A 13,715-nucleotide genomic window follows, 5' to 3' on the forward strand; every position below is an offset into this window, starting at 1 on the left:
TGTCACCAGGAATAGGAATTATGAGTTGGTATGGGCGTTAAAAATATCTTTAGAGTCGAGGGTGTGGAGGGCGTAGAAATGGGAGGAATACGAAAATCAGAATACCGGTGCGTACTCGATCAAAATAATACTTCGGCCCTTTCGCCCGGTCATAAAACAGGTTTCGATTGTGGCTTAGTATTATTATATATCTACTTTTCTTGATAATGAAAGTGAATAAATAGTGACACGAGTCGCAAGTGTATTTGTTTTACGTGAAATTAACAATTGAATACCACATGCCGATAAAGAAAATAGGTTTTTTTACCAACATTTTATCGCCGCTGATACAATCAAAATTAGGCCACGCAAACCCCGAGTTTCTATTCATCCGCGATATAAACAGGAAAATATGTAACAATTCCTAAATTGCATTTCCCCTGATTTAATAGTGGCTTGTGGGTATATTTGCTTTCTGCGGTTGTGATTTATTTTCGTTTTTTTTCCATGAGCCGGCGAACGGCTTGAGTTCACTCGACAATAGTGCTTGCTCCAAATTCCTAACAAGCTGCGACCCGTTTTGATAGATATTTAGTTTTAACTGCAATGTTTCGAGCCTATGAACCGTTTCATACTGAAGTGATAAAATGATGGGAGGAGAAACACGTGCAGTGCGAACTTCTTCGTATAAAGATTACAAAACCCCTGCTGAAGTGAGGTAAGGTCTCAAAATTTATGAAATTCCATGCTGGTATAATCGTTTTCTCGTTTATTCACTACATATTCACAATACTGAGATCTTGATTCAAGTATTCATTTTCAGCGATCAAGTTAAATTTGCAGAAGACTTTCTGAACTTCTGCTCCGTAAGTATATTAGCAAGTATATACATTTTGAGTAATCAACAAATTTTCCTTAATTGGTACAGTAAAATGACTGCAGAGATGAGGCACAAAAATCAATGCTCTATTTGATCTCATTTTTGGGGAAAAATGTCTATATTTGAGGATTCTATTTAAGTGACTCTTTTCCCAGAGTGTTGTTAGCGACACGCAGAAGAATATCCTGAAACCAGAGATTCCTGAGACAGTAACAGTGCAGCCCTGTTCTACGAAGGTAAATATAATTCTAGTGCCAGTTTTATGGACTAGTATTATCTTTAAGCCTGGGGCTAACTCGATTGAAAATGAATTAAACTCCCAGGTTAAAGTTAATACCAGTCTATAAACCCAGCCCAAAAGCTTCATTTAAAACACATGTAAATCTATAATGGAAGCGTACTTATGATTAAGACTCATTAGAGAATAAGCTTTGGTTATCAGTTGTAATCTAAATGTGTGGATGTCGCTTAAAGAGGTATGAATATTACAACAAGTCACGCACGTCACATTCAGTCTTCATGCTATCTTCGTGCAATCTGTTTTCTATTGAAAACTGGTATTCTTTACATCTTAGAAAGTCCATAAAAAGAAGATTTTTACTATCAAAATGATATATCTGAAAAATAGAAGAGCTGATTGAAATATTTCATATTTTGATTGTTGTCATGCAATGTCTTCGTTACCATGGAACTGTTACCCAGCGAAAAATGTTCGTCAGCGTATCATTTTGGTCATGTCAATCTATATACTTAAAATCGAAAAGTCTAGTTATGTACGTTTACATACATATATTTCGAACAAGACTATATATATACGTAAATAAACTTTTGAATACGTGCGTAATTGTGTGGACGACGGCATCTTATTGAGGACTTTGCAAGTACAACTGCCATTCTACCCGTTGTTGACACGTTTACTGAAAATAAAAATCTACTTCGGTGGTTAAGTGTTTTCGTCCAAATATAGGTTTATACACGCACGTAGTTCTCGTATGTAATTTATACTTAATACCATACAGAATGTTTTGCTTTATTTTGTAACGTATTGATGGGACATTTGAAATACGTAATGGTGAAGGTACGCTCAGTGAAAACGGTGTCCCGATTTAGTAAATTATCTCCCCTAAAACACATTTCAGATTTTCCCAATGTTTGGAAATGCATGATTCCTACATCATACATTGTACATTTCCTGTTGATATGAATCTCGTTCCCATTGATTCATCTGTGGTAATCTATGTGTAGGTCTCGTCTAGCACGGAATAAACTAGTTTTCTCAGTTAAATGTGATTTTTGGAGGTTTATTCAAAGTTTGCAACTCGGAATAAACTAGTTTTCTCCGTTTAAAGCAATTTTCTAGGTTAATTTCGAGTTTCAAATTTGAGAATTTTATACTTTTTGAAGAGAGGACTAGTATGGGCATTAAATGATGAATTATCAATGTATCTAATGGCTTTTTCTGTAGTTTGAATAAAGTGTTTACTTGCACTTATTCGTATACTACCGAAAATAGAAAACCCCCTCATAAGGCATGTATATATGCATTGTATGTATGTACGGATATATACGTATATGTGTAGTAGCATAATTACCTTTTCTTTCGTTGATACATTTGTAGAAGACAATTCAGGAGTTTGATCTGAAAGGAAAATGTCCTGGCGTGTTTTTGAAATGTATGAATATTCTTCTTAGCTATATCAAAGAATATCAACAGGTGACATATGAGACCAATAATCGTCGTAAAACAATGTGAAAACACAAGTAATCTCACAGTACCTATTCATCGGCAGTTAATTGAATATGTTATTTTCGGCAATTTTTAGTTTCAAAACAAACTGATGGTCTGCTCTAATTGTTCAGACGAGATTCTCGAAAAACAGTACGAGATTACAACTGGCGAGAAATTACCCACGGCTGAAGATTTGCAGGTTTGTATCTGATTTCGCTTTCTGGGTTTCAAGCTGTCTGGGTTGTTTTTAAGGAACTGATTATGAATAGATATTTTGCACTGCAACGATGCCAAGTTATTGTATATACAGTTCTGTAGATTATGCGCCCAATCGATGTGGACTGCGCATTTCTAAACTGTTCTTAGTTTTTATCCGATATTCGCAACGAAGATTCAATATTAAGGTTTCCTTTAATTTTCCTTGGAGCGGGAAGAATATGTGTCGGCTGTTTTCCGGGTTGTGCATCAAATTCCATTACTATCAACCGCAATGTGTGTTTATTTGACGCAAAAGGACGTGTTATAGATCACCTCACCTGCCTGGCGTATTATGGTTTCGTTTCAGACATTGCTGACTGATTATGAGAAATTGTATGAAAATACATCGACTGTGTTACAGTTATCCATGAAAGTGTCACCTATCAATCAAAGAGTGAACGCAATCGACGAACCAACCGATGCCGTAACTATCGCGTCTCATCGAGTTCAAGGCGTAAGTTGAGTGAAAAAAACATAATGTAATATATTCATCCCAGTACAAAAAAAAACGATAGGCAGGTTTCCACGAGACGGGCGAGATGTATTTCCTTTTAGGTGTTTCCACGATGTGGGTTGGTGCGGCTATGCCGCCGGTGAACGGACACGGGTGCGTTTTTTCGAATTGCTTACGGTACCCGCATAATTTACGATACGTTTCAATGAATGACGACGAATAATAATAATAATACGATATATCCAAAACCAACCTTTCGAAAATTGTGTTTCGATATCGTTTCGGTGAATGTTCAAGTCTATGGACTGAATAAGTCGAAGATTTGTTTCACATAAATTATATTCCATCTGATTTTTAGGTAAAGCTAAAGAAGAATAGCCGTGTACGATTACTAGATAATACGGATCAGATGTACTGGAAGGTAACGATCTGAACTAGCATAGGCACACTTCGTTGAAAAAATTACAACTTTCATGATCACCGGCACTCTCGATTTTAGATTGAAATGGATGATGGGACGAAGACTGAAGTTCCTTCGATGATAATGCATATTCCTCCACCAGATTCTAAAGCGCAAAGAAAAGCAAAGACGTAAGGAAATTGTTTATTTACATTTTTACTTGCGGTTGTGGCACTTTGTGGCCGTTGTCTTTCAACGTTTGGATGTTTGGAGCATTGAAAGGTTTCCAAGAGCGTGACATTGTATCATATTGGTATCACACAAAAATGAATAAGTGTGCACAAGGTACATTTTCTGATAAATGTTTGTTATCTTATATTACTCGCAAACATCTAACCACTTTTCAGTCGAACGAGGTACTCCAAACTGACTTCTCCAGATGGCGGTCAGAGGCCTGCGCTAAGTGTTGTGCTTTTTAAGGAAAACTTTGTTCTTTCAGACTCAAGAGCGAGGTTCAAGAAAATCTTTTGACTCTTCAAAATTATCTAAGTAGTCAATGGCATCTTCGCTCGTGGAACGAACGATTCTCAAACATCAGTTTCCGTGAGGTAAACTATTGGGAGAAGCTGAATAAATTTCATCGCTGACACGAATTGTTACGAATGTTGCATTTTTTAATATAGATTGATTTGAACATTGGTAATACCAAATTAGTGAAACGACAAAAACCTAGACCTATTAAGAAGAGGTTAGTGTTCCTAGTTTCATCTTTTTAGCCCACATGGGGGTTTAGGGGAAATACATTTTTTCAAGTGATAAAAAAATAAAAATGTTTTCCGCGAAACAAGCTCTGCTCGATTATTATTGCACCATTGATTCCACGGTGCTGGAACTTTTAGCTACGCGTTTTCGTTATGCCGTGTGCGTTGGACGTTTTATCGTTTGAGGGTAAAATGTTCACTCAAAACGTTTTGTGAAAAATGCGTTTTCTATTTTGCTGTGTGTGTGTGTGTTGGGCTTTACGGCAGAGTTTTTCGTAAGAATAGTAGCTTTCCCTCTTCTTTGTATATCGTGTATATACTTGTAGTAATGTGTTGGTTGAGGGTTAATGGAAGACGCGAATATGGTTTCAATATCTCTCATAAAAATGCTGTTTTTCTTTTTCAGAATTATCGAATTAAGACAAGTGGTCGTCGATGAAATTGTCGAGGAAAATATCATCGAACAGGCACCGGTTGAGACTGCGCTACGCAGACGGTCTCGCAGTGGAAGTGTCGCCAAATACACGATCAGTCACGTGTTCGATCCTCAGAACAAGCAACGACGCGTGTCAATCAATCAGGCAGTTACTGAAGGCATTGTAGATATGTCTCGGGGATTGTACATAAATCCTTCTACACAATATTCAATCCCGATATCGCAGGCTATGGGCGAAGGACTCATACAACTAGATTCAGTGACTGAGCATTTTCTAGGAGAAGGAACCACGTAAATCTCGTAAAAACCACGTAAAAAAAAACTTTCACAACGAATGTAATCATCATAACGTCTTATTTCCCTAAATCAATAATCTTAAAGATGTATATACCGGGTACCTTTCTTATAACTCCCTTAAAATCTATCTATGTATGGCTAAATTTAAGAAAAATTGCCCAACGATTAAGATGTCAGCATATTCATCTAAAAATGATGTTTGTGAATATTCCATTTAATACAGAAAACTTTGATAGCTTACGTTGTATGGACCAGTCGGCCTGATTTTAAAATTTCCTGATGCGTGCATAACCTGAGATAATGTAGTTGTTCAAGTTTTACTCAAAATTACACTACTCTTACACTAAAACTCCCTTGAGTAGAAAATTGTACGGAATTCTACGCACATCCCGTTTCCATCGCTCCTAAAAAGAAATTAAAAAAAGAAAAATATCTCGAAGTTTCTAGGAATATTGAGGTTTAGAATCAGTGTGTTACCTCAGCAACTATTGTAATAAGTATAAAAATGAGTGTCATGGAAAGAATTATATTGTATCAGCCAATTTGATCGATATTTTTGATTCGTTTCTGTTTTCATACAAGTTAGAGATATGAACAAAACAAATGCATAAAAAAGGTTTCTGGAAAGAACTGCATGTTTTCATGAGTTGAAATCCAAATAAAGATTGAATCTCAGTGGCAGTTTCCACATTTGCTAGATCCCTGTACGATTTTTGCGCAAACTTACGATACCCAGGTCCTAATATGAGAGAAGATCTTACGAATCAGAACATATTGCCGTATCACCCGTAATGCATGAGATGCTGATTGTCATCGAATGAGGATGTGCCACATTGGAAATAGCCATTACCTTCCACAATATGATTGTCGCTCATGGGTTCAAGAAGTGCTCGGAAAACGCTTTTAATTTCAAAACTTTTCTTGGGGGCCCAAAACCCCCTAAAAAGCGTCATGCCTTCGGCGCTCGCAAGTGCTGACGGCCAAGCCGTCATCTGCTTCGGGTATGTAACTCAAGAGAAAATACCACGGATTTTATAGGTCGGCGTTATCACCCCTGTATTCCAAAAAGGCAACTGGCGGATGTTGCCCTCAACTAATAGAAAATTGGCTCCCTGTTCAATCGCGCATTGAATACAAAATTCTCCTGTTAACTTTTAAAATTTTGCATGACCAAGCACCAGCCTATCTTTCGTCTGTTTTAACCACTCTTACACCTCGACCGTGGCAACTAAATTATTTGAACCGAGATACCGCCAAGAATTTTATGGCTATCGAGCTTTTGCGGTGGTAGCCCCCGCCTTTGGAATGCTTTGCCACAGTCGATGCGCGATTTATCTTCCCTTAATAGTTTTACCTCGCAATTGAAAACGCACCTATTTAATCAGCACTACAAATGATTTTACTTGATGCAACCGTTTGAAATTAAATATCTATTTTATTGGGTAATATTTTATATATCTGTCAATTGTCTTATGTTTTTGTCAATCTGTAAAGTCTGTTGAGATATTTTATGTAACGGACTGTAAATAAATATTATTATTATTATTATTATTATTATTATTATTATTATCAAAATCAAGGGCCAGCAATGATGTTGGTTGGCATCCGTCTCGTAACCCGATTTAATGGAGAAAATGTTTTGTATAACACCACGGAGGAAATCATCCATATGATCATTACCAGCATATGTAGTCAGTACGAGGTTTTTTAGTATGTAGGCCGTAGCCTATTGCTATACAAATAGAACGAATCTAAATGACCGGTTTCTAGATGAAGGCTTTTTGTATGCTAATTAACTGTGCACCTGAGTATATATTCGTGTAAGTCATGCATTAAAGCATTATCCATTCACCAATTTCTAGGAAGCCGGTATCGTCTAATCATTACTTCCAAGTTCTTTTTAAAGATTATTTGGATTTCAAGATCAATTTCTGCCTATATCTTTAGTTTATTTGGTTTTGGGGAGGAATTTTTATTTGCCCTTCATGAAATGTATCCTTCACCACTGCGCAAATGGTCGGAAAAATAGCCTTTTCTTAAATTAGTACTAGGCATGGTATGCTCTTTCTACTCCAATTAAGTTAAATAGTATTTGGAAATGAATGGGATTCACATTTGATTTTCAAATACATTCAGCTCCCTAGGAATTGGAGAATGGATAATGCTTCAATGAATCATTTGTGTGAATATATGCTCTGTTGCACAGTCAAAAGGCCTTTCCTCTGGAAACCATGTCATTCAAATTCGCTCCATTTGTATAGCAATATAGGCTACGGCTGGCCGATAAATCGACACTAGATCTCCAACAATTCTTCATTTTTACATTTAACGCTATTCATTTTCCCAATTATGTGCTTCGATTTAAACAAAACATTGTGTAAACTCGACCGCCGCCGATCACACAACTATATCTGCACTTTGATTTCCGATTTCAAAATCCTGTTTCGCTCCCGACAGGTGTGGTGGGGACACCAAATCAAAAATCAAACGGAATTTACCAACAAAATAGATAAAACGGACAATCAATTTTTGTTTTTAACGAAAAGTGTACAACGTAAAAGAGTTTTTAGTTTAAGGTTGAAGTAAATCTTATTAATGGACGGTTTATATCATTATCATCGTGACGCATGTCTTTGTAAGACTTAAAGACATTGGAAGATGTATAATAGGTATAATGAAGCGAAAATCATCAGTGTTTTCTGCCGAATACCCTTATAGCAGAATTTTTTGTAGACACGTAGATATTTAATTCAACCGCAATTTTGTCAAATTCTGAATTCCTCGTTCGCATTTCCTATTACTTTAAAATCTGACAAATTATTCAGTGAAACGATTCCGTTCTTTTAATTTCGGTTTGTAAAACACGCAATTGCAGAGACCTAGATTTCTGTAAGTAGAGCTATTTACATGTAATTATTTGTCGTATACATATTTCTTTCTTTTTTATGTACCTTTTTTGTTGAAGTCACAATCATTTATCTAGGGCGAATTATATAATTAATTACCTTTCGGCCTAAACGTCAGTTACAATGATGAGCACATTTCCCGTTGAAGATTGGATTGGTGGAAGTATGCCTAATAGTAAGATGGCAGGAAGTAAATATGGAAAGACATCTGAACGATGTCTGAAAGATGATAATGCACCCATCGACGACAACAGCGAAGAATTTTCCGCAATCAAAAATAGTCATTTTGAGGAAATGTTAGACACGCTTGGCCATTTTGGGCGGTTTCAGATTCGCGTATTTGTGATTCTTACGCTGATGGATCTTTCAACTAATTCTGCTGGTATGCTGTTTATATTTTCTCATTATGTACCCCCATGGACGTGTCTCAGACTCGCAGAAAATGCCTCTCTACCTAATGATACCAACAGATTATGCTCGTTTAATGGATCTCGGTGTGTACTATTTGATTACGATTTAACAAACGCCTTGACATCAATTATCACTGAGGTGAGTAAATGCATAGTGCTCGTGAGATGCGTGGCCTTAGAAATATGCTATTGAAAGAGAACTGAGTATTGTGTGAATGACGTAAACATGATACAAAAAATAGAACAAATTTCTAGAAGATATTATAGTGAAATTGAAAAAGGTAACACCCGTTACTCAAATACACGCGTGTATAAGAGCACCGACGTGAAATAACAATAGACGCGCTGCAATGAAATGATATCTTTGAAGTTTATGCATTGCAAAATGTAATTGCAATACTATGTTTAAATGCATTTTGAAAGGGGGCGTTTACGCACGGGGAAGTTTTGATTTTTGGAAAATTATTTTTACGCGTGTGACATCTTGCAATTTTTGATACGAGTTAGACATACGAAATTGTACTACAAGTTCTCAATTGGACCGATATATTTCATCCGAATCCGACTTATGAAATCTGACTTTACAGTAAATTTTGTATTATCTTATTCCCAAATGGACTGGACCTGTCAACCCTTGAACACAGTATTTTCTCTCGTGAAACCTTACAAAATAACAAAAATGAACGATGAAGAAAATATGTTTTACTAAGGTAAAACCATTTTTCTTTCATCAATATTGATTGACCACTATGTAAACTTAAGATTTCTCTTAGACAGTACAACTTTCATGCAAAAAAAAGTTACGCAATGTTGGGCTCCTAAAATAAACATTTTCTTGCCTTCATACCTTTTTACCATTTAAACTTTTTTGAAACTAATTTCTTTGTCTCAAAACTCCAAACTTCCCTCCCATACATTGGGCACATTTTTCATTAAGAATCTTCGTTTTCACACAAAAGTTGTAGGGTATTAAGGTGATGATCCCTAGTCAAGCCGGACTCAATATGGCCGACTTGCAACCATGTTAGATTTGCATAATACACAGTAGTTCCCATCATTTCCATTTTGATAGCTGCCTGGTGCCATAAGCTTTAATGTTGAACTTTTAGTTCGTGTTATACAAATTACCTTGAAATACTTTGAAGTGAAAATGTCAAATTTTGCAAGCCTCGTAAGTATGCTGTTTAATCACTATCTCGATCACGTGCATGCAATTTAAACTATAAGATGCATTTTCAAATCGTTTTTTGAAATGAATAAATATCCGTGGAAAACGTTCCTCGACTGTGTATACAATTTGATATCCAAAGTAGCCAAATAAAATATCCCAATATAGCGTACTCATTACGTATATCATCCGAATCGAAATCCCGCGAACAGGCCATATGCATGACAGACATCATTTAGCTTTAGCATTTACCCGAAATGTGCGAATCCGTCATAATTTATCAGAAAAGAATCATACATTTCAACTGGTAGGCAAGAAAAGTCGTTCACCCACACATATTAAATATGCTGCCGTGCGGTTGGAAAAACTTAGAAAAAGCACCCGCCTCAATTTCGATTTCGTTTGATTCAAGTCAACCAAAAGCCAGTCATACTTTTATGTTTTTTTTATATTCGCAGTTCAATCTTGTTTGTGAGTTAAGCTATATCCCAAAACTGTCAGTTAGTCTGCAAATGGTTGGTGTTTTCTTTGGTGCTATGGCATCGGGGTACTTAGCTGACTCGATTGGTCGAAAGAAAACACTGCTTGGATTTGCATTTTTTATGATGGTTTCGCAATTTGTCGTGGGATTTTCTGATAGTTGGCTCATTTATTCGATCATTCGAACTCTGACTGGATTTTTCACTGGTATGTGGCAAGTTTTGTGACTTGTGAACCTTTTTTAGATATCACACGTTTATTGATCTCAAAGTTGTCATATTCAGATATTAATCTCATATGTCATGTTTTTTCGGATCATATAGGAGGTACCCTAAATATTTGCTTCACTCTACCCATCGAGTTTGTTGGCCCGAAATGGCGGACTTTCTGCGCTTGTTTCGTCTTGTACGGCCTTGGGAAGGCATTGATGTCCCTGTTTGCTTATTCAACACGGAACTGGAGACATACAGCTTTTATAACTGCTTCGATCGGAATTCCACTCTTACCCGCTATTATAATGTAAGCGCTAAAAAACCGAACATAATATGAAGGGGCAAATCAATCTAAATGGGTGATTTGACCTATCTCATCTAGGTATCATGCATTAATGATTTCTTAACCGTATTATATCATCCTAATCTTTATTTAGAAGAAACAAATCTTGACTCCTGGGTATGGGATACATTATGCGTGCATTAGGAAGAAAGTGCTTTTTATTTTAGTTGGGTTCCGGAAAGCGTTCGCTGGTTGACGATGAAAGGTCGATTTAAAGAGGCCGATGAAATTATCCGTTGGATGGCCAGAACAAATAAAACCCAAGTTCCAGATTTAAATCTGCTACGTCTCATTGCCGCTAAAGATCGCAGAGAACAAGAAAAAAGCAGAAAACATGGTTACCTCGATTTGTTCAAGACAAGAAAATTAGCTATTCAAACATGTATTATCATTTACTGTTGGTAGGTGGTGTGTCATAAGAATAATGTTCATTGGGTAACATTTGTAAGGTCCGTAGGTAAAGGTGCCGCCATTATCCTCCGTAGAACTTAGATACTTACGCATTTCACCAGCTATTCTAGCGAAGTGTCCGTATAAAAATTGCGATTGATTCTAAGTAACTTTTAATTTATGGGATCATTTTTTTGTTTTTTTTTTAGGTTCTCTTGTTCGGCAATCAACTATGGCATCAGTTCCATGTACAGTACATTTACAGGCACTGTTTTTGTTAATGCGGTTGTGAGCTCATTTGTCTCTATTCCCGCTGATTGGAGTGTCATCTTTGTAGCAAATAGGTACAGTCATATTCTCGATACACCGCCAACGTCGGGGAGTCGGGATTTTGGCGGTATAGAGAGTATGGCAGTTTAACGAGGTATTAATTACAGGAGTTCTTGAACCATCATGTCAGAGGTTAATAGAACATGTATATCTCTGTATCAGATGACCCCAGAGCTGTCTTCTTAGTGGAATTATATAGGTTTTCAGCGCGGGACGGTCTCAACCTTGCTGGAGTAAAGTACTGACATTGTAATAGAGGAACAACCACGTGCTTTCTATGAGAATTGCAAACAAGTTTCCAGTCCTGCGGGTGCGTGGTCAATGATATCATGTATTCCATTTATGACCTTTAGTTGACAGAATTGCTGGAGATTTTACGGGATTTTGGTAGTACAATGCTTGCTAAAACGGTAAATGGAAATACCGTTGGCAGGTAACGGACAATCTCTCTGTAGTGCATTCACCTTCTTTTTGGCTGTCAGGTTAAAAGACAAAATTGCATGGTTAACCACATCCGCGGTTTAGGTTGTACACGATTGTGAATATTTTTCAGCATTTCAAGTTGATATCGAAAATATAAGTTAACAAGAAATTTCAGACACGCGTATTGAATCCCCGTTAAAACTGAAATCTATTACGCTAAATTTGACTCTAGAACGTCATACACGTCATGACGGGTTGGTTTATAGTCATACAATAATTTGCATTTTTGACGAGATTCACTGGCGGTATGCGGATGGCGTAAAATCGGGATTTCCGTAATACCCAAGCGATATAGTAGTTCCGTATTTTGAACATTTTTAGCAATAAACGAGGCTGGTGGTGTATCGTGACTTTAAACTCGATTCAAAATGGCACTGCAGGCAATTAAGGAATTCAATGCATACGTGGCCAGAATGATAATCTACGGGACCCCTAGGTGACATACGAGATAATTTTTTCACAATTTCGACTTATTATGTCGAATTTTGAGTTTTCTTTTCATGTCGAAATTCGATTTGTTATGTAGAATTTCGACTTAATAAGTCGAAATTGTGAAAAGATTATCTCGTATGTCACCTAGGGGCTTCCGTACATAGGTGACGTACGAGATAATTCGTTCACAATTTCGACTTATTATGTCGAATTTCGACTTATTATGTCGAATTTCGACGTAATAAGTCGAATTTCGAATCAATTATGTCATAATGATTAACTCGAAATCTGGCTAATTAAGTCGAAATTCGACTTAATAAGTAGAATTTCGACTTATTATGTAGAATTTCGACTTATTATTTAGAATTTCGACTTATTATGTCGAAATTGTGAAAATTGTAAGATTATCTCGTATGTCACCAAGAATGATAATAATCAGATATCTAATTATCTACATTTTAGGTTTGGTCGCCGTAGGTCATTTTTCTTTTATATGCTAATCCCAATTACTTGCATGGTAGCTGTTGTGATCATTGGGGCACTTAACAAGGCAGAGGACGTCGGCATTCTTACCACGATGTTGGTGATACTTGGCAACTGTGGAATATTGTCGTGTTGGACTTTGGCATCTATCTATTCGGCAGAAATCTATGCTACCGTTATAAGGTAAAAATCTTTCAACATGTAAAATTGCCTATTCACGTATAATGGTCTGGGCTTTGCGTATTTTCAGCGAAATGCATGGAACAAAGTTGGTGTGCAACACACTAATAAAAGCAAAATTTAACGCACGTTCGAAACTTTCCCCGTCTCATTTTTAAAGCTTTTCTTCGACATCACCTAATTCCGTTATAGGAACCTTGGCTGCGGAGCTGGAAGTATGGGTGCAAGGATAGGTGGTATAATTGCTCCACAGATTGCTTTACTGGTAACAAAAATAGTGCATAAGTCAAGTAGAATTAAGGTGATATACCGGTGCTTGCTTTTCTTTCTTTTGATGCATGATGCCTCTTCTCACTTTCAGGGTCAAATTAGCTATTGGATAGTACCTTATGTTGTCTATGCATTCCTGGCGATATCCACAACACTATTCGTGATGATATGGCTTCCCGAAACTAACAAAAAACCCCTGAAAGACTCATTGAGGGATGCGGAGGAAAGTCCTAGTTGCTGAATTATTCAGCCTCGGCAAATGCGCTGAATGCTTCAATGTTTCTTCTGGAAATTTGTTGAAACACGTCGATCCAGGATGTCAGTTATTTGCTCATACAATGTATTTACTTACTTTTAACTGAACATTAGATAAATGGCTTCAATCATTTAATCATACATGTAATATTTATGTAGGCCTAAGGTTTCATTATTCT

At 36.7% G+C, this 13,715-nt stretch overlaps 2 protein-coding genes across 2 annotated transcripts; both read left to right on the forward strand.

Annotated features, from left to right (window-relative positions):
• Positions 1-498: 498 nt before the first annotated feature.
• On the forward strand, positions 499-6,691 carry LOC141907318 (uncharacterized). Its single transcript, XM_074796925.1, has 11 exons — positions 499-697; positions 803-845; positions 1,015-1,095; positions 2,478-2,573; positions 2,683-2,787; positions 3,154-3,300; positions 3,659-3,721; positions 3,800-3,891; positions 4,200-4,308; positions 4,384-4,448; positions 4,868-6,691. The coding sequence occupies exons 1-11, from the start codon at positions 627-629 to the stop codon at positions 5,190-5,192; spliced, it is 1,197 nt and encodes a 398-aa protein (XP_074653026.1). The 5' UTR covers positions 499-626; the 3' UTR covers positions 5,193-6,691.
• A 1,568-nt stretch (positions 6,692-8,259) lies between these two features.
• LOC141907510 (organic cation transporter protein-like) lies at positions 8,260-13,712 on the forward strand. Its single transcript, XM_074797175.1, has 8 exons — positions 8,260-8,649; positions 10,137-10,365; positions 10,482-10,677; positions 10,881-11,114; positions 11,313-11,447; positions 12,811-13,014; positions 13,204-13,276; positions 13,373-13,712. Exons 1-8 carry the CDS (start codon positions 8,266-8,268, stop codon positions 13,520-13,522), a joined length of 1,605 nt encoding a protein of 534 aa, XP_074653276.1. The 5' UTR covers positions 8,260-8,265; the 3' UTR covers positions 13,523-13,712.
• Positions 13,713-13,715: the final 3 nt, after the last annotated feature.

This window comes from Tubulanus polymorphus, chromosome 6, assembly GCF_964204645.1.
Source record: "Tubulanus polymorphus chromosome 6, tnTubPoly1.2, whole genome shotgun sequence".
Taxonomy (NCBI): Eukaryota; Metazoa; Nemertea; class Palaeonemertea; order Tubulaniformes; family Tubulanidae; genus Tubulanus; species Tubulanus polymorphus.

Coding starts and splice junctions, on each gene's coding strand:
- LOC141907510 (XM_074797175.1), top strand. CDS start 8,266: ATGCCTAATAGTAAGATGGCAGGAAGTAAATATGGAAAGACATCTGAA. Junction 8,650..10,136: donor TGACATCAATTATCACTGAG/GTGAGTAAATGC, acceptor TTATATTCGCAG/TTCAATCTTGTTTGTGAGTT. Junction 11,448..12,810: donor GTCATCTTTGTAGCAAATAG/GTACAGTCATAT, acceptor TCTACATTTTAG/GTTTGGTCGCCGTAGGTCAT.
- LOC141907318 (XM_074796925.1), top strand. CDS start 627: ATGATGGGAGGAGAAACACGTGCAGTGCGAACTTCTTCGTATAAAGAT. Junction 846..1,014: donor ACTTTCTGAACTTCTGCTCC/GTAAGTATATTA, acceptor CTCTTTTCCCAG/AGTGTTGTTAGCGACACGCA. Junction 4,309..4,383: donor CAAACATCAGTTTCCGTGAG/GTAAACTATTGG, acceptor TTTTTAATATAG/ATTGATTTGAACATTGGTAA.